Source organism: Anolis sagrei, chromosome 1 (assembly GCF_037176765.1).
Source record: "Anolis sagrei isolate rAnoSag1 chromosome 1, rAnoSag1.mat, whole genome shotgun sequence".
NCBI classification, from domain to species: domain Eukaryota; kingdom Metazoa; phylum Chordata; class Lepidosauria; order Squamata; family Dactyloidae; genus Anolis; species Anolis sagrei.
In genome coordinates this window covers 64,591,016-64,611,833 of record NC_090021.1, presented here as the reverse complement: position 1 = coordinate 64,611,833, position 20,818 = coordinate 64,591,016, and the positions used below count along the sequence as shown (strand labels likewise).

Genomic DNA, 20,818 nt, shown 5'->3' with positions numbered 1-20,818 from the left:
TACCCTGTTTTTGAGTGTTGTTCTTTATTTACTGTTATGATTTTAGTGTTTTTTTCATACTGGTAGCCAGATTTTGTTCATTTTCATTGTTTTTTCCTTTCTGTTGAAATTGTCCACATGCTTGTGGATTTCAGTGGCTTCTCTCTGTAGCCTGACAAGGTAATTGTTAGAGTGGTCCAGCATTTCTGTGTTCTCAAATACCAATATACCAATATTTCTGTGTTCTCAAATACCAATACTGTGTCCAGGTTGGTACATCAGGTGCTCTGAGGATGCCTGTCATAGATGTGGGCAAAACATCAGGAGAGAATGCTTCTGGAACATGATAATAGAGCCCAGAAAACTCACTGCAACCCTCACCCAGTGTAGTTTGCAACCCAACCTTTTGTGATGCCACTGATTCCAAATACCATTCAATTTCAGATAGACCTCAGGAGTACAAGAAACAGACAAACCTGTCTGTTACCTAGCAAGGTGCTCTCTGTTGGGTGGATAGCTTTGAGATCAAATGGACCCATGGTTTGATTCTGGGAGAAGGCAGCTTCGTATATTCCTTTTCATCTATCCAGTTTTTTAAAGTTTTTTTAGTTGTTTGAGACTATTAAAAATAGGCCTAAGTAATACTATACCCCTTGCCATATCATACCATAAGCTCCATATTGACTTGATATTAATATTGAAATACAATAATCAAAAGCAAATAAACACAAATGTAAGGTAATGTAACATGGTTTTACTGTTCAGATAATGCTTCTGGATCATGGGCGTACAGCTCAGAAAATCCACTGCAACCCTCACCCAGTGTAGTTTGCAACCCAACCTTTTTTTAAAAAATGTATTATTTCTTTTCTTTTTTTTCCTGGTTGCTTGAGAGTACCAGTTTTTTGAGTTTTAGTTAACAGTCTACTACTGTGTCCCTTAATATATCAGGAGTTTATTGTGAAGTTTTAACTCTGCCTTTTCCTCTCCTCTGCTTCAGTTCCCCCTGTTTAAAGATTTTCCCAATAGCATTGATACCTTCCTTTGTATTAGTTTTTGGGTGGAGCATAACACTCCCCCCTCCCCAGAGGCCAGCCTTAGTGGGTCTATTCCATTTCCTTGTATAGAGCTCTTTTTCTACAGCAGAGTTACTGGGACTTAGGCTTGGGATTGTTTGGTAACCCTAGGCCTAGGAAAAACGGGCATCCTTAGCACCTGCATTCAACAGTATTTTTATACCATCAGTCCAAAGGACAACAGAAGCTTATGATCAGCTTATGCTTCACAAGAAAGAAGATTGAAAGAGTTTATAACCATCGCTTTGCACCAGAGGTAGAAGACTCCCGAGAGATTGTTACAGCCAGCCAAGGCTTCTTTTGTAATGTATTGTTTTAAATTACTTTATGATAGTCCTGAGTGGAGTTAACAATTTATTCATCTTTTTTGCAGTAAACTCATTGGGTTATTTTTCAGCTTGCCTAAAGTGTCTCTGTGTGTTAAAGGGACTTAATCTTAACAGAATGTATACAGATAGCCAGACACTACAGTTTCCCCATAGGCTCAGGCATGCCATCACGGTTACCCATTTCTTCATTGCATTTAAACTTTCTGATACTATGAAAGTAAATGTAAGAAGATATACTGGGATAGTTTTGAAGATGCCTTTTGGAAAACAAAACCTTTCATGTGTATAACTTGTTCTCATGCCTAAGCCCATTCCAACTGCCACTGCCTTGACCTCAGAGTGAGAGAAAAAAAGGTTGCCTCTGTTGGGGGAGACATCCCCATTTCCCCTCCCACACTGCCATCTTCTTTCCAATCTAAAGGCATGGGGGCACGGTGCCTTTTCTTCTTCTTAATTCTTTTAGAGCACCCTTCACAGTGATGGTGCTATATGAATAAAAGATGGTATTGATGAAGTAAGGATAACAATGGGTGTACAAGTTTCCCATCCTTCAAATTCAGCCCCATTCCTACTTATCTAGAATAGTACATTATTGTTGCCGTTGCCTTTGAGCAGACTCTGACTTATGAAGGACCTGTAGCCAGGTTTTTTTTTTAGGCAAGATTTACTCAAAGGGTGGATGCTGTTGGCTTCTTCTTAGGCTGAAAGGGTGGCTTGCCCAAGATTCTCCAGTAAATATGGCCAAATATATTTAAAATTCAGTTACTTTGTGCAAAGTATAATCCACTGAGATTTGTCATTCTATTATACATTCTTAGCAATTGTAAAGTTTGTTTTGTTTGTTTTCTGCTTGCACAAATCTATTGTGTCCAGTTTAATAACAGAACTGCTTCAGAATCGAGGGGGCCGTGAGAGAGAAAACAAAGGCAGACATTCAGCACTGTTTAACAATGCAGGAAAGCTCTTTGCTTGAAGAAGCCAAGAGAGCACGTCTGTTTATTTTGTGAAACACAAGTGAAGATTTGCCATTCAAAACTTAAAAACTAATATTTTGAAATATTAAATATTATTCTTTTTTACATCTTCAGGAGGGGGATGCACCCGAAAAGGAATATACTAAGCTGCCTTCTCCCAGAATCAGACCATGGGTCCATTTGAACTCAAAGCTATCCACCCAATGGGGAGCACCTTGCTAGGTAACAGACAGGGTGTGTCTATTACCTGTACTTCCAAGGTCTACCTGAAATTGAATTGTATTTGGAATCAGTGGTGTCACAAAAGGTTGGGTTGCAAACTACACTGGGTGAGGGTTGCAGTGGATTTTCTGAGCTGTACGCCCATGATCCAGAAGCATTATCTCTTGACGTTTTACCTTCCACTATGGCACGTATCCTCAGAGGTTGTGAGGTCTGTTGGAAACTAAGTAAGTGAGGTCTATATATTTGTGGAAAGTCCAGGGTGGGAGAAAGAACTCTTGTCTCTGTGATGCATGTGTGAATGTTGCAATTGGCCACTTTGATTCTGGCCATTATATCCTGACACCATCAGAGATACAGTTTGCATCTACGGGGGTGCTTTGAATGTGAATTTCCTGCTGCTTGGCAGGGAGTTGGACTGGATGTCCCACGAGGTTTCTTCCAACTCTATGATACTATATCAATATCGCTGCAAGACGAAAAGACTTCACTAACTGACTTCTTAAACTTTCTAATGTACATCCTATCATTTGTGTGGTTTTGTATACACATGTGCTGTTGTTTTCATTGCTCCTTTTTATTGTGTTGTTAGCTGTTTGTTTTAATTATTTTAATTTACACATGTCATTGAATGTTTGCCATTTTACAGTTTCGGAAGCCACCCTGAGTCTCTCCAGGGAGAGAGGGTGGGTTAAAAATAAAGATGATGATGATACTATTACTATAGTTGTGGTTTTAATCAAATTTTCTATTATTTTAACTATAGTACTGTAGTATGATCCGTTATGGATGGATTCATGAGAGTGATGCCATGAGGTGCCACACTGGGTGACACCAACCCTAGTGATGCTGCTATTTGAGATCTCGTACTTGTAAAGGAAATTCCTAAGCAGGATGCTAGGAGGGAAAAGCTTGTTAAAAGTTCGTTTTTGGATCACAGTGCCCAGAATTTCCTAGCCAGAAGAGCTAGGAAACTTTTGACCCAGGAATGACTCTGTCAAGTTATACTTACTTACTTTACTTACTTAGGCAATCCCTCGTTGTCTGAGTAGGATTGTCTTCCAAGATTGGTGCACTGGTGGTGGGTCCGTAGGTGACTGTGGAGCCCTATTCCTGATCTGCATTTTCTCCCGCAGTGAGGGCATTGGTTTTCACATTCGGGGTTGGCTTGACGCACCTTCCTCTTTGCACATTTCTCTCTTTCGCCCTCCATTCATGCCTCTTCAAATTTTAGAGCACTGCTCTTCACAGCTGACCTCCAGCTGGAGCGCTCAAGGGCCAGGGCTTCCCAGTTCTCTGTGTTTATGCCAGAGTTTTTAAGGTGGGCTTTGAGCCCATCTTTAAATCTCTTTTCCTGTCCACCAACATTCCATTTTCCATTCTTGAGTTCAGAGTAGGGCAACTGCTTTGGGAGACAGTGGTCGGGCATCCAGACAATATAGCTGGTCCAGTGGAGTTGATGGCTGAGGGCCATCACTTCAATGCTGGTGGTCTTTGCTTCTTCCAGCACACTGACATTTGACTTCTACTATAGCATGTGACTTCTACTATAGCAGGCCCGTAGTCGGGGGGGGGGGGGTTGAGGGGCTTCAGCCCCACCCACCCCCCCTGAAATTCTTAGGGTGGTCAGGGAAGGCCTTACTGGTACATTATTTAAACTATTATGTTTATTCATATAATGATCATGACCAGAATCACTGGGTTGTTATGAGGTTTCTGGCCTGTATGGCCATGTTTCAGAAGCATTCTCTCCTGACGTTTCGCCCACATTTATGGCAGGCATCCTCAGAGGTTGAGGGGTCTGTTGGAAACTAGGCAAGTGGGGTTTATATATCTGTGGAATGTCCAGGGTGGAAGAAAGAACTATTGTCTGCTCGAGGCAAGTGTGAATGTTGCAATGGGCCACCTTGATTAGCATTGAATGGCCTTGCAGCTTCAAAGCCTGGCTGCTTACTGCATGGGGGAATCCTTTGTTGGGAAGTGTTAGCTGGCCCTGATTGATTCTTGTCTGGAAATTCCCCTGATTTTTGAGTATTGCTCTTTATTTTGGGAGGTGTTTGGGCCAACAAAGGAGTCCCCCAGGCCAGGCCTGTAGCCAGGATTTCGTTTCGGGGGGGGGGGGGGCTGAATTTTTTTCAGGGGGGGTGCGGGGGGGGGCTGAGTTTCGGGAGGGGGGCTGAGTCTGAGTGAAAGAGGGTCTAGCCTAGCAAACCTTTTGTATCATTACCCCAATACCCCCATGCATATGGGATATATTGAGTATGGTGATCAGATCATGATATGAATAAACATAACAGTTTAAATAATGCACCAGTAAGGTCTTTTCGCGAGCCACCATGAGAATTTCGGGGGGAGCTGAAGCCCCCCGAGCCCCCCCCCCCCCGGCTACATGCCTGCCCCAGGCAGCAGCCAGACAGGCTTTGAAGCCGCAAGGCTATTCAAAGCTAATCCAGGTAGTCAGTTGCAACATTCACACTTGCTTCCAACAGACAAAGAGTTCTTTCTCCCACCCTGAACATTCCACAAATATATAAACCTTACTTGCCTAGTTTCCAACAGACCTCACAACCTCTGAGGATGCCTGCCATAGATATAAGAGAATGCTTCTGGAACATGGTTATACAGCCCGGAAAACTCCTAACACCCCTCTGAACCAAGCTTGCGAAGAAAACTCCAGGGTAGGATGGCCAAATGTCGGCGGCGGCAGCAAGGACAAACGCATCACTAAACGCAGTGGTTGCTTCATTACACTAGAGAAAAAATCCACTTTAAATCCGGTTTCAGCCTCCTACAGAATTGCGGGGTTTGTAGTTAAGGGGGGGGGGGGGAGCCTTTAACAGTCTCACTAAACTACAAACCCCAGAATTCTGCAGGAGCCAGAAATCGGGTTTTAAGTGGATTTTTTCCTCTAGTATGCTGAAGTAGGAGGGGAAAGAGGGAGCCGGAGGCAACTCCGAAGCCCTTTCCGGGCCCCGCCGCCCAGCCCGCCTCCTGCGAGTGTCCCCACGGCCCTCCACGAAGGAGGATCCCCACGACCCCCTTCGCGAGGGGAGAGCGGCGAGACCGTGGGACCCCTAGCCGGCTTACCGGGATGGGTGGCAACGAGATCCCTCGGCAGCCCTCCTCTGCCTTGAAGCCAGTCCCCGGGAAGCGCTTTCCGGCGTCGCCTTGGCCGCCTCTCCACGCCAGCGCCTCCCTTGTTGAAGAGGTGCTGCTTTAATACGAATGTGGCTGTCTACATCCAAAACAGGGTCTTTGCTCTCCATCGCTCACAGCAGTGGCTCTCAACCTTCCTAATGCCGCCACCCCTTAAACCAGTTCCTCATGTTGTGGTGCCCCCCAACCATTACATTATTTTCATTGCTACTTCATAACTGGAATTTTACTACTGTTATGAATCGTCATATAAATATCTGATATGCAGGATGTAGTTTCATTCACTGGAACAAATTTGGCAAAATACCCGATGCGCCCCAATTTGAATACTGGTGGGGTTGTTGGGGGGGGGGGGGGGGTTGGTTAGTTACTTGGGAGTTATAGTTACTGGGATTTATAGTTCACCTACAATCAAAGAGCATTCTGAACCCCACCAACGATGGAATTGAACCAAACATGGCACACAGAACTCCCATGATCAACAGAAAACACTGGAAGGGTTTGGTGGGCATTGACCTTGTGTTTGGGAGTTGTAGTTCACCTACATCCAGAGAATACTGTGGACTCAAACAGCTCAATGATTTTAAGTAGAAAATGTTGAATAAACCTTGCTATTTTGTTTGTGACCTCAGACAAAAAATGCCAATGGTCGGTGCTAGAAATGTAATGTATTACTATCACCAGGCATGTAGCGGGGGGGGGGGGGGGGCTTGAGGGGCTTCAGCCCCCCCCCCCCGAAATTCTCATGGTGGAAAAGGCCTTACTGGTGCATTATTTAAACTGTTATGTTTATTCATATCATGATCTGATCACCATACTCAATATATCCCATATGCATGCGGGTATTGGGGTAATGATACAAAAGGTTTGCTAGGCTAGACCCTCTTTCACTCAGACTCAGCCCCCCCCCCCCCGAAACTCAGCCCCTCCCGAAACCCCCCCTGAAAATTTTTTACCCCCCCCCCTCAAAAACAAAATCCTGGCTACCGGCCTGACTATCACCAATGCATATTTCAATAATACAGGCATGTAATAATTTTGTATGAGGTCACAAACAAAATAGCAACCCACCCCTTGTACAACATGTACAACAGCCAGATAGGAAGGTTTATTCAACATTTTCTACTTTAAATCATTGAGCTGTGTAGCACATAGTTCCCAACAGTGGTTCCCAACCAGGCCCCTAGCCAGGATTTTGATTTGGGGGGGGGGGTTGAGTCTGAGTGAAAGAGGGTCTACCCTAGCAAACATTTTGTATCGTTACCCCAATACCCCCATGCATATGGGATATATTGAGCATGGTGATCAGATCATGATATGAATAAACATAACAGTTTAAATAATGTACCAGTAAGGCCTTCTCGCGGACCACCATGAGAATTTCTGCAAGGATCCTTTTTCCCATTCTTCTGGAGGAAGTCTCTTTAATGGAATTGGATCCCATAGCATGGCAGCTTTATTATTGAGAAATCCAAAATCTAACGCTGTGTGCCTGCACTGGCAACTAATGTAGAACCTAATATTGCCATATGGATTCATTTCTTTGTTCATCTTCCAGTGCTGTCAAGATATCTGTACGATTATAACTAGCATCTACTAGTTTTAATACTCACAGTTAACAACATAACTCTCGCTGTCAGTATTATTTTTTTTTTAATTTCCGTCTGACCTCATCTGTCTTACATGAGCACACAAACTGCTTGTAATTCAGAATAACATGTTGTTCCACCATCTATGAAGTCTTGGGTTATGATATATGTTCCTTTCCCAAATCCTTCTTTGTTTTACTGAACGGAGTGGTACTTAACTCCCAAGCAAGTGTTCCCAAGAGAACAGTTTCAATGACACTATTATTTGATCAGTGCTGATTAAGGTGACAAATATGCACCTGAATCAATGTATTTGAATGGCTTTCCAGGCAAGCCATTGACTGTAACCTTTTGTGGGTAGTCCACTGTGTAATGTAAACAATGACTGTGTTTCAATGTATTTCAACAGCTCTGCCAGCACCAGCCATGGGATTAGGTAAAGTGAGGCAGTGGCCTCAGGTCACTGTTATGAGCTGGCAGCAAGGTGTTGAGATGGGGAATAATAATAAGAACAACAACAACAACAACAACAACAACTTTATTTGTAGACCACCTCTCTCCCCGAAGGGACTCAGGGAGCTTTCCAGCACATATGGCAATGTGCTACACAGTGGTTCCCAACCTTTAGCCCTCCAGGTGTTTTGGACTTCAGCCCCCACAATTCCTAACAGGTGATCAGATGGCTGGGACTTCTGGGAGTTGAAGTCCAAAACAACTGGAGGACCAAAGGTTGGGAACAGGCATGTAGCAAATTCTCATGGTGGTCTGCGAAAAGGCCTTACTGGTACATTATTTCAACTGTTATGTTTATTCATATCATGATCTGATCACCATGCTCAATATATCCCATATGCAAACCAAACTTAGCCCCTCCTGAAACAAAATCCTGGCTACGGGCCTGGATCCTTGTTAACTCCCACACCCTTTGCAGCCCTTCAGTGGCACCTTTCCCACTATTCTGGAGGATCTCTCAACATTACAGAGGGGATTTGGAGGGAAAGGCTTAAGAGAATGTATCAGCACCTCAATTTTCCACCAGTATAAGTCTTTCTGTCAACAGAAGACGACTTTGGATGCAACCTGCTGTCTGTAAGTTTTACAATTATTTCCTCTTTGGTTTTATTGCTGACACATCTCTTCCAATATTTCTGTGTGCATGTGGGTATAGTTTTCAGAGTATGCGTACACACACACACCTGCAAGTATGGTTTGTTGTATTGTTTGTTTGTTTTCGGGTCATTTAAGGTGATTCTAGGGCAACCCTATCCTAGGGTTTTTTAGGCCCGATGATGTGTGGGTTTCCGTGGCCAAGCAGAAAATTGAACCTTGATCTCCAGAATTGTAGTCCAATGCTCAAACCACTACATCACACTGGCTCTCTTTAAATAACATTTCATAGTGTATATAAAAAATAGAAGGGAATGCAATCCACAAAAGTTTGTGTTGGGCTTTACGGTGTCACATGCCTGTTTTAGCTGCAAGAAATTAACATCACTACCTCTATGGAAGCCAAAATTAATGCATCTTGCTTTTTAGCAAATGTGAAGAGAATCAGGTTGCATATTTCTTCATTTTGACGTAAATCCTAGGAAGATGACTTCCAAATTAGTGTGTTCATAATAGCCTGCTAGATTGTTTGTTTGTTTATTCATTCAGTTGCTTCCAACTCTTCATGACCTCATGGACCAGCCCACGCCAGACCTCCCTGTCAGCAGTGGCTCCTTCAAGGTCAAGCCAGTCACTTCAAGCCAGTCACATCCATCTTGCTCTTGGTCGGCCCCTCTTCCTTTTCCCTTCCATTTTCCCCAGCATCATTATCTTCTCCAAGCTTTCCTGTCTTTTCATTGTGTGGCCAAAGTCCTTCATCTTTGCCTTTAATGAACTTTATTATCTATGAAAGTGTTCATAAGACATGAAGAAAACATTCACAAATAATACTAGACTGAACTGGATGGCCTTTGTGGTCTCTTCCGCACTGTATGATTTTGCAGATGGCACACACAAACAACCTTCGGACCAATTGTAGGTTTAAGGTTTAAGAGTCTGAGGATTAAAAAGAAGACCTGCCAGCTTGTTGACAAAATGTCAAAGAATTGATACTTCAAGCGGAAAAATGGCTGGTTCTGATCAGAGCAAAGTTGGCAACTAGCACAAGTTGCTTTTCTTTATGAACATGTCTCCGTGACATTGAAGTGAACAGATCACAGTACACTGTGTGACAAAAAGAACAAATGCTCAAACTGAATGGAATAAACGGAAAGGTTAAAGCAGGTTCTCACAGGAAGATTAATAAGGACAATGTCTGAAGAGCATTATCAAAGAGAGAGAAAATGGTTTCCAACATTTAGATAAGGACACATGTCTGGGCTATATGATACATCCACTGAATCACTATATTATTATAGAACATCTGTCTTGAACCTAGTTTTCACAGCATAATTCTGGCAAAAAATAAGGTTAACTATTTTACAGGAATTAATGTGCACAGTCTTGTTAAATGCAATATTCCCAGTGTCCTTGTTTTCTTCAACTCCTTGCTGGCAACCTGTTTCCACATTTGAAATATAGCAATGTAGGATGCTTCTGTCACTACAATAAGGATCGTGACCCATGACGTCACATTGGGATCTTGGTTTTTCAGTACAAATAACCATAAACTCCACCAGTGGCCAAAAACATTCATATAGTTACATAGAGGTTATATGTCTCTATCAACATTGTGCAATTGATTGTGTAGCTGCTTAGTGTTCCATGGTTCAACAGGAATACAAAATGGCAGTTTCTGAAATCCCAGCAATTAAAGGCAGGGGTGATACTGTGCATCACCCAAGAATGTGTAACTGCATGGATAGAGTCTTGTTGAGCTGCAGTTACATTTGACCCATTGAATTAGTGGCTCTATAGTGAGGCCACACACAGGTAAATCCAGTTGATTTAGTGGCTCTACTCTAGTTGATTTTAGTTGATTTTGAATTTAGGCCCATGTGAAACAGCAACACTCGGGGAACTCTCCACTTATAGAAACATGAACTTGGGGCCCTTCCACACAGCCATATAACCCAGAATGTCAAGACAGATAATTCATAATATCTGCTTTGAACTGGAATGTCTGAGTCCACACTGCCATATAATCCAGTCCAATGTAGATTTTATCCCTGAGTCTCTCTGTTACCCGAGCCCAAAGACATGCAGTATAAACAAATGTATTACATACAATACATATAAAACGTATGCATTATACCATACTTGTATATGGTATGTACTTGTGTATGATTTATATGACTCATTGGAATAGGCAACTATGCCTGATAAAATAGAAGGGAAGAGCTAGATTAGTGTAGGGCAGGGGTCCTCAAACCTTTTAAACTGAGGGCCAGGTCACAGTCCCTCAAAGTGTTGGAGGGCCAGGTTACAATTTTTTTATAAAAATGAATGAATTTCTATGCACATTGCACATATCTTATTTGTAGTGCAAAATACACTTAAAAATACAATAATTAAAATTAAGAACAATTTAAACAAATATAAACTTATTAGTATTTCAGTGGGAAGTGTGGGCCTGCTTTTGGCTGATGAGATGGGATTGTTATTGTTGTTGTGTGCTTTCAAGTCCTATCAGACTTAGGTTGACCCTGAGTGAGGGCCGGGTAAATGACCTTGGAGGGCCATATCCAGCCCCCGGGCCTTAGTTTGAGGACCCTTGGTGTAGGGGTTTGAGTGTTGGGCTATAACTTTGAAGACCAGGGGTGAAATCCCTGCTTGCCTATGGAAATCTCCGCTTGATTTTGGGCTCTCAACTTTAGAAGAAAGCAAGGACATATTTACATACCTGCTTTTTAAGATTAGCAGTAACTTTCTTTGTGTGCCAGTTGTGATGTACATAAGTATATACACTACTAAAAGATTATATACAGAGTGACTGAGCTGAAGTTAATGCAATAAAATTATTTGAAAAGGGTAGTATCTTTAGTCTCAGAGGATATATCCTCTCTGAACAAATTTTGCCAAGAAAATTCCATAACTAGTCATCATGAGTCAGAATTGATTTGGAAGCACACAACAATGGAGTAGAAGACACCAGGAAAATAAAGTACATATTTCAGATGCATTGATTCAATTATGGAAGCCATGAGTTTGCAAGGCTTGAGCTGGGCAATTGGAGACTGGGGAATCATGGAGATCTCTCATTCATAGGGTGGTCATAAGCAGCAAATAACACAAATAATAACAAATGACACCAACAAGATTATAACTGTAATACGATTGATAAATACTTCCTGGGATTGATTGTCCTAATTGATTGTTGTTGTGTGCCTTCAAGTCATTTCCAATTTATGGGTGACCCTGAAGACAAATCTATAATTGGGTTTTCTTGTCAAGGTTTGATCAGAGGGGGCTTGCTTTTCTTTGATGCTGAAATAACATTACATGTCCTAAGCCACCATGACTGAGTGGAATTCACACCCTGGTTTCTAGGGCTGTAGCCCAACATTATATTATTATATTGTGCTGGCTCTTCCTAAGTGATATAAACTGGGAGATGGAGAATCTTTTGGGGGACTGAAAGCGGGAGAGGCAGCTTCCCCCTTCCCATTGCTTTTCTCTTCCCTCACAGAATATAGAGGCAGAACATATCAAGTCTAGGGCTAGTATAGGTATTTGCCTTTCAAAAGAAATGCTGACCCTCTCCTGAGCAGCTTCCAACATGCCCCTCTCAACCACCCTTTGCAGATTGGTCCTCATAATGGCCCTGTATCATTATTACATGTTCATGCATCTTTCTTCTAAGATAGCATACACCATTCCCCCCTATGCTGCCAGGCTTACTATTGTGATTCCTTTACTACTAAACCTCTAGATATACAAACAAGTCCTAAACTGACTCTTAGGCATGCTTTAAAAAAGTGATGTTAAGATTCCAATTCAGTTGTCAATATCTTCTCATGGTACTCAGCTACAGCACAGAAATGTATAGCTGGATCTCTGTAGTTAACATTGAGAAACAAAATGACCTCATTTGTTGACAGTGCCCCAGTTGCTATCTTTCTCAATCACACCATTTTATTCTTTTCTCAGAGTCCCACTCCCAGCTGCTACTGGCATTTGCTTCCAGTAATTACGTAATGGTCTAATTGTTAAGTGCACAAGCAATCCCACTGACTTTTCACAAGCCTAAAAAAGTAGCCTGCCAGTATTTGCAATGTTTATTAAATTTACATTTTTCAAATTCATATGCACTTAGTACAAAATTACGAATGTGACCCCCATCATGATTTTTGTTATAATAAACCAATAAAACTGACAAACCTATTCAGGCACTAGTTACACCCAGACTAGATGTACTGGGGTTCTTCAGGATAAGCTTCTGAATGGGCCATAAAAATCTAGCTGTTTTGGAAGTAGGGACTGCTTTTGAGTCTCCCTACCTGATTAGTTGCCAGTTTCAAACTGCAGCCCCTTATCATGATAGCTATTGTAGCAATACAAGCAAAAAATGCTTGCTTGTATTGGTGGCTGGGTTCATAAATTTATAAGAAATGTATTGTAGCTTTAATTGTCATAGGGAGCAGGTGTTGGGGCTCAGCAGCAAAATGCTGGGAATTTCTCAGAGGACAAGCAGGATGATGGGTTTCCCACTGAGGAGATTGTGTGTGATCAGATTGAATTGCAGGCCTTAGATCAGAGAGAAGTGCCAGCAGTTGCAGTTCAGACAGGGGATGTTTGGGATTCCAATGTTCATTCCTTAGCAACCAGGGGAAAGTCTGTTTCTCTTGGGAATCAACCTTCAGCAGAAGATTGGAAGGTTTCCTACAATATCAGATTAGGGTTTGTAAGCCTCCTTGAGTCCCCTTCCAGGTCAAGAAAGGTGGGGTAGAAATGAAGTAAGCAAATAAATAAATAAATAAATAAATAAATAAAGATTAATTAGGCATTCAGAAAGACTCAGTGAGAAGTCCTTAAGATCCAGGTGTCAAAGGCATGACCTCATGTCTTCTTGGTCAGACCTGATCTTAAATTAAGTGATTTTTACTTGGTGTCTTCAGTGCAGACAACGTTGCCATAGATTCAAATTCCCGTTTCAACTCTCAAGTGCATGATTCAAGTCTCCTGTGTTTGCTTAAGTTCCTGTAAAAGTTTTGCCATGGAAAAGTTCATGTTTTTGTGCCTATTGATTTATTCTTATGATTGTGACTTCTTGGATTCCATGTACCTTGCTCTTTTGGACTATTGAAATTTGTATATATGGACTACTGCTATTTTATAGCACATTATCTATTGCTTTTGGGGAAATGCCCTTTCCCCCTTTTTGTATATGCTTTGCTGTAGTTAGAAACTACTGGACTCTGGTGTGGTACTGTGTGAAAAGGCTATAGTGCAACAGCAGGGGTTTTTATGAAGCTAAAGATTCTTGCCCAAGTCATTTCAAAAGACACCAGATTACAAACAATACAACATTATTAAGAAAATTCACTTTCTTTTCAGCAACAATCATAGTTAAAATCAGAGAAAACACGTGCGCGGAAGTTGGGTGACAGATGATGTCATAGTCCTTTGCTAATACAAAAGTTCAACCTTTGGAAATCTTTTCTTCCCATACAAAAGTACATTGGCAGCCACTCTTATTTCAGGTTACCTTAATGCATAAACCCTGCCTTTTCGGTGTATAACACTCTATTAGTGTATAAGAAAATGTAAATCATGAGACCAGAAATGTAGGAAATCTGCTACTAATCCTAAAAAAAGATGTGCAATTAAGTTTGATAAACAAACAGGTATAACTGCTGTTTTGCATATACCTCTGAACCTATTGTCTCCCCACAGTATATGCTCCCTTCCTTTTAATAGCTTTACTTGCAAAATCTAGCATGCCCTATTATCATTCCAGTGCGGACTCCTATGTTTGTTGGCTGGACTTTAAAGGCCACATCATGCTTTACAAACTTGAAACACACAATAATGGGGGTCGGGACCTCTGGGGGGGGGGGGGGTTTCAGAGAGGTTGCCAAAGACCATCAGAAAACATATTTCTGATGGGCTTAGGAATCCTTTTGGCAGAGAAGGCTGAAGATCTCTCCACCTGTCCTTCTCTTCCATTTTGGTGTTGGTGAACTACAATTCAAAAACAGCACCACCACCCCGCCCAACCCCACCAGTTTTCAATGTTGGCCATGTAGATAGTATGCCAAATTTGGTGCAGATCCATTATGGGCTGGATTCAGAGTGCTTTCTGGAGGTAGATGAACTACAACTCCAAAACTCTGAACTACAACTCCAAAACTCTGAACAACAACTCCAAAACTCAAGGTCAATGTCTACCAAACCTTTCCAGTATTTTCTGCTGGTCATGGGAGTTTTGTGTGTCAAGTTTGGTTCAATTCCATTGTTGATGGCATTCAGAATGCTCTTTGATTGTAGGTGAACTATACATCCTAGCAACTACAACTCCCAAATAACAAAATTAATCCCCCCTCCAACCCCACCAGTATTCAATTTTGGACATATTGGGTGTTTGTTCCAAACTTGTTCCAGTGAATGAAAATACATCCTGCACATCAGATATTTACATTACAATTCATAACAGTAGAAAAATTACAATTATGAAGTAGCAATAAAAATAATTTTATGACTGAGGATCAGCACAACATGAAGAAGTGCATTAAGGGGTCATAGCATTAGGAAGCTTGAGAACTACTGAATTAAACACTCTCCAGGGATGGAAGCTTTCTTTGATAACAGTGAAGATATAGAATAATGACCATACCAAATTAAGTCACAAACAACTGTAAAGGTTTATTCAAATAAATAGAAATGTTACAAATTTACAAAATCATGGTGCTATTCTTCATTTTCATTGGAATCACTCTCATTAAAAAAAGTTGATTTTGCTACTCCACACTTTGTGCCAAATTCTTGTGTTTTATCAATCTTTCTATGGGTTGCCACAGTTTCTGGTGTAAAATGCAAGCTCCTTCCTATCATTTGCAGCCTTGAGTCCTACAACAAGGAGGAAAGGTTAGGATTCCAGGATTTATGCTGTCCTGGAACTCAGATAAGTTTTATTGTAAAGTGAGACAAAAGAGACCTACTTGCCTCTGTTTTCTATAGAGTATAAAATAAAAAAAGATAACAAGTATTGATATGTTACTAAAATAAGTCCAAGAAACCAAGGTGGCAAAAATTAGTGTTGGCTAGGCACTGTAAAAAATCTGTACACAAAAGAAACTATTACATCTGGTGCTCTATTAAAGCTACTATCTATTAGATTCAGCCCTTTCTACCAGTCCAAGCCAGCTATGATACAACACTAAGGATGCATCTACACTGTAGAATTATCACAGTTTGGCCCCCACTGGCTGGGACTTCTGGGAGTTGAGGTCCCAATCACCTGGAGAACCAAAGGTTGGGGACTACTGTCCAAGGGTGCATTTACGCTGTCAAATTAATGCAGTTTTACACCACTTTAACTGGCATGGCTCAATGTTATGGCATATGATTTGCAGTTCGGTAAGGTGCTGGCACTCTTTGACAGAGAATGCAAAGGACCTTATATAACAGGCATGGGCAAACTTGGCCCTCCAGGTGTTTTGGACTTAAACTCCCACAATTCCTAACAGCCTCAGGCCCCTTCCTCCCCCCCCCCCCAGCTGCTTAAGGGAAAGGAAAGGGCCTGAGGCTGTTAGGAATTGTGGGAGTTGAAGTCCAAAACACCTGGAGGGCCCAAGTTTGCCCATGCCTGTTATAAAAAATCCACCAACATCCAGGGATCTCCATCTCAACCTCAAGGAAGGGAGACAGTGGCAGGTCTAAGCTCTTCCTTTTGCCAAGCCATGAACAGTAGCTACGCTTCCAACACAGGGTGCAACAACACTGGAGTTCATGCAGTCTGACACCAACTTATCATGTCTCAATGATCTGCGATCCTGGGAGTTGCTTTTTGACAAGATCTGGTGTCTCACCAAACAACAAATCCTGGTATTCCACAGGCATTGAGCCCTGGCAGTTAAATCAATGTGAAACAGCATTAATTCTACACTGTAAATCAGAGCATTCCAAATGGTGTCTCGTGCTGGTATGTATTGATGTTATGCAAACCTATGAGAAATAAGCAATAAATACTGTATGTTTAAAAATACATCAGTGACAGGTTTTTCATGAGATGTGTTGTGTCCCCATAGATTTCAATATTACAGTTGATGTATGAGCCTGTATCTCTTATAAGAGATTGATCTGCCCTTTGATTTGTTAGTAAAAGTGAATGACTGTGTCATGAAATAATGCACATCTCAACAGGAGAGGTGCATCCAACAGGAAATGTGTGGAAAGCTCTGGTCCAGATGCACCCAGGGACCAAGCTATGCTTCCAAGGCAATTATAGAATCATAGAGTTGGAGGAGACTACATGGGCTATCCAGTCCAACCCCTTGCCATGCAGGAAAAGTACGAGGGTTATCCGGAAAGTAAGGTTACAAGGCATGTAGCTCTCACAGGGAATTTTCTCAGAAGTTGGTATCATTGCCATGTAGTTGGAAGCCAGAAGAAGCAAATGAGCAGTGCCAGTCGTCAGTGGCTCATCGACTGGCATTGTGGTGAAAGTTAGAGATGAATGTCCTCATTCTGTTTCCCTCAAAGTTCAAAGTTCGCGCTGAAATATGCTACCTAAATGTGAAGGGCAAGAACACCGCTGTGATTCATCACCAAATCCTTTTAAGTTTATGGAGAGGACGTAATGTCAAGAAAGCATGTGACAAAATGGATATGGAATATATTGTGAGGCCATGAAGAAACTTCGCAGAGTCACCCTAAACAAACGGTGGGCGGCAGGAGTCTGTCTCCTTCATGACAATGCACGTCCGCACACTGCTCATGCAACACAAAACTTGATGACTTCATTTGGTTGGGATTTTTAAAATTGAGGTGATTACCTGGCTAAAAAGAGCAGAGGGAAACTTCTATGACACCGGCATCAAAAACTCAAACTTACATGGATTGTAGCATAGGTATTACATTATTGGGAAGTTCAATACATTTTGTCATAGATGGGATGAGTTTTTGATGCCTGTGTCATAGAAACTCTTGTAACCTTACTTTCATAGAAAGTGTCATAGAAACTTTTGTAACCTTACTTTCCGGATAATCCTTGTACACCAGGAGTCCCGGTGGCACAATTGGTTAAACCCTTGAGCAGGCAGGACGGAAGACTGGAGGTTTGAATCCAGGGAGAGTGCGAATGAGCTCATTCTGTCAGCTCCAGCTCCCAATGATGGGACATGAGAGAAGCCTGGCACAAGGATGGTAAAACATCAAAACATCCAGGTGTCCCCTGGGCAATGCTCTCGCAGACAGCCAATTCTCTCACACCAGAAGCGACTTGCAGTTTCTTAAATTGCTCCTGAAAGAGGAAAAAAATCCTGAAAGCACCCCTGACAGATGGTCATCCAGCTTCAGTCCAAGCAGGAGCCTCCACACACTGCGAGGCAGGGAGTGCCACTGTTGATCAGCTCTCACGGTCAGGAAGTCCTTCCTAATGTTCAGGTGGGCTCTCCTTCCCTTGTTCCATTGAGTCCTGTTCTTCAGGGCAGGGAAAGCAAGACCTCACAACCTCTGGGGATGCCTGCCGTAGATGGAAGCGAAAAGTCAGGAGAGAATGCTGCTAGAACATGGCCATATAGCCCGAAAAACCTACAACAGCCCAAGCCTGCTCTGTCCCTCCTCCTCCTGAGCTTCCTTTCAGAGGGTGCCCAGGTGAGGCAGGCTGCCCAGCTTCTCGGCCCGGTCCCGGGCGGCGGCGCTCTCCACGCCCCGCAGCCACTCGGTGCACTTGCGCACCAGCCCTTCGTCCCTGGCGGGGGCCTTCCTCCCCTTCCCGCCTTCTTCCTCCTCCTCCTCCTCCTCGTACTCCACGTCGTCGTAGCGGTGTCGGTCATTGAGGAGCGAGACCGGGAGCAGGTCGCGCCACTCCCGCCCGCTTCTCCCTCCGCGGGGGCGCCGCTGCTTGTGCCTCCGCCGCTTCTCCTCGCTCTCCTCCTCCTCGAGGCTCCGCCGCTGCAGGACCCGGATCGCCTCCGGAGGGAGGCTGAGCGAGAACCTCCCGGCGGCGGAGAAAGGCGGCGGGGGCGGAGGCGGAGGCGGGGAGGAAGGGGCTGCCGGAGGGGGCGCCCTCCCGCTGCCTCTCCGCGGAGGCACCTGCCTGGGCAGGGAGGCCGGCGAGCTGGGCCACGAGCCCGGGAAGGGGGCTCTCCTGGCGGGCTTGGCCGGAGAGCAGGGAGGCGCCCTTCGCGGGGCCGAGGGAGGGGACAGCGCCTGCGGAGCCCGGCGGGGGTGGAGGCGGGGGGCGGCGGCGGGAGACGGCAGGAGCGGGGGCAGGGACATGGCGCCGTCCGGAGACCCCCTTGCCCTCCTCCTCCTCCTCCTCTTTCTCTTTCGCCCCCTCTTCCCTGGCTCAGGCTCAGCACACCATCGCCGAGGACGCAACGCCGGCCGCCTCTTCTCTTTCTCTGCCTCTCTCTCTCTCTCCCTCCGGGGACGAAGAGGAGGAGGAGGAGGAGCTGGAGGGCGGCCCCAGGGAGGCGAAAGGGCTCCGGGCAAAGCGCCTGGCGAGGAGGCAGCCCTTCCACACTCGCCCCTCGCAGGCAGGAAAGGGAGGCACGCCTCCGCCTCGGCCTCCCAAGTGAAAGGTTGGCCATCCTTTGCTTTCCTAACAGAAACCTGCACGATCTCCTCCATCCTCTGGGGAGGCCCTCCTTTCACTTGTGGGCACGAGGGGAAGAGCCTTCTCCGCTGTGGCCCCTCGGCTTTGAAACACCCTACCAAGTGAGATTAGGCAAGGCCCTACCCTCGCCGCTTTTAAGAAAGACCTAAAAACTTGGCTCTTCCGATGTGCCTTTGGCGAGTGAATATATTTTGTCTGTTCCAACTACAGTCCCGTCCTCATGGTGCACTTTCTCTCCGCCCCCCTCCCCCCCCCCCCCGCCCACAATGAAGGTCTAACCCCACTGATCGCCTCTTCTGGGCTTCTCCCTCAAACACATTCCCCCACTACTTATCTCACCAATTTTTACCAATTTTATCCTGTGCATTTGGCCCGCCCATTGTGTCCTATTTCTCTATCGTGTTATTTAGTAACTGTTTATTTTATTTTGTTATTTTATGTATTTTGGGTTGTTGTAGGTTTTTCCGGGCTATATTTTATTTTCATGTTATTTTTGCTTCTTTGTATTTTATTTTGCTGTATTGTAATTTTGGGCTTGGCCTCATGTTAGCCACTCCAAGTCCCCTTTGGGGAGATGGTGGTGGGGTACAAATAAAGATTATTATTATTATTATTATTATTATTATTATTATTATTTCTTCCCTGGTGGGGGAATGCCCTGCGCTGGGACTTTCTCATGTTCTCCAGATTTTTTTTTCAACTTGAGAGAAACTGCAAGTTGCTTCTGGTGTGAGAGAATTAGCTGTTTGTAAGGACATTGGCCAGGGGACGCCCGGATATTTTAGGAGGCTTGTAGGAGGCTTCTCTCATGTCCCTGCATGGAGCTGGAGTTGATAGACGGAGCTCACCTGTGCTCTCCCCGGGTTGGATTCAAACTGGCAACCTTCAGGTCAGCAACCCAATCTTCAAGTCATCAGTCTTGTCAGGACAAGGGTTTGACCCACTGTGCCACTGGGGCTCCAATCTCCAGATAGAAGATTGACAACCCTGGCAGGAGCCCATGCCAAGGGTCAAGGCCTCCTTCCCATTTCCAGGTCTAGCTGCATACCTAAAGGGGGATTCCATTTTCCTGGGCCACCCCAAGACTGAGGAATGACCTGCCAGAAGATCTCCCTCCCACAGCTCAAGGAGGAGGAAGAAATTGAAACAGAATTACAGGCCTCTCTCTTCTGGCAGGCTTGCCCCATTTATTTCGTACCCTGGGTTAAAGTAAAGGTAAAGGTTTCCCCTTGATATTAAGTCTAGTCGTGTCCATTGCTGGGGGTAGTGCTCATCTCCATTTCTAAGCCAAAGAGCCGGCGTTGTCCATAGATGCCTCCAAGGTCATGTAGCTGGCATGACTGCATGGAGTGCCTTTATCTTTCCATCAAATAGTACCTATTGAGCTACTCACATTTGCATGTTTTTGAACTGCTAGGTTGGCAGAAGCTGTGGCTAACAGTGGGAGCTCACCCTGCTCCCCACATTCAAACTGTCAACCTTTCAGTCAGCAAGTTCTGCAGCTCAGCAGTTTAACCCACTACGCTACCAGGGGCTCCTCTGTGTTAGGTCTCTGTTTTTGTAACATATGTTCTTATCAATGTATTTTATTGTATTTTATATTCATGTTTTGACTCTGCTGCACTGCACCTCAAGCCACTGGGAGAGGCAGGGAACAAATATAATTTATTATTATTATTATTATTATTATTATTATTATTAGTAGTAGTAGTAGTATTGTGTTGTCAAAGGCTTTCATGGTTGGAATCACTGGGTTGCTGAGTTTTCCAGGCTGTATGGCCAT

The 20,818-nt window shown here is 43.8% G+C and overlaps 2 protein-coding genes across 4 annotated transcripts in view; both read right to left on the bottom strand.

Annotated features, from left to right (window-relative positions):
- Positions 1-5,865, bottom strand: part of LOC132761119 (uncharacterized) — a 70,332-nt gene extending 64,467 nt beyond the window's left edge. For 2 of the 3 annotated variants that reach the window (XM_067465683.1, XM_067465686.1), the window contains exon 1: positions 5,668-5,865. The gene's annotated coding sequence lies outside the window, so the exon portion shown is untranslated. The remainder of the gene's footprint in view (positions 1-5,667) is intronic. The other variant, XM_060753712.2, reaches the window with a different exon arrangement.
- Positions 5,866-15,987: 10,122 nt separating this feature from the next.
- Positions 15,988-18,848, bottom strand: PRR18 (proline rich 18). Its single transcript, XM_067465675.1, has 2 exons — positions 17,445-18,848; positions 15,988-17,406 (listed from the first exon to the last, which is right to left on the bottom strand). The coding sequence occupies exon 1, from the start codon at positions 18,693-18,695 to the stop codon at positions 18,054-18,056; it is 642 nt and encodes a 213-aa protein (XP_067321776.1). The 5' UTR covers positions 18,696-18,848; the 3' UTR covers positions 15,988-17,406; positions 17,445-18,053.
- Between the last annotated feature and the right edge of the window lie 1,970 nt (positions 18,849-20,818).

What these genes read in the sequence shown, in the direction of transcription:
- PRR18 (XM_067465675.1), bottom strand. Translation starts at nt 18,695, where the DNA reads ATGTCCCTGCCCCCGCTCCTGCCGTCTCCCGCCGCCGCCCCCCGCCTC.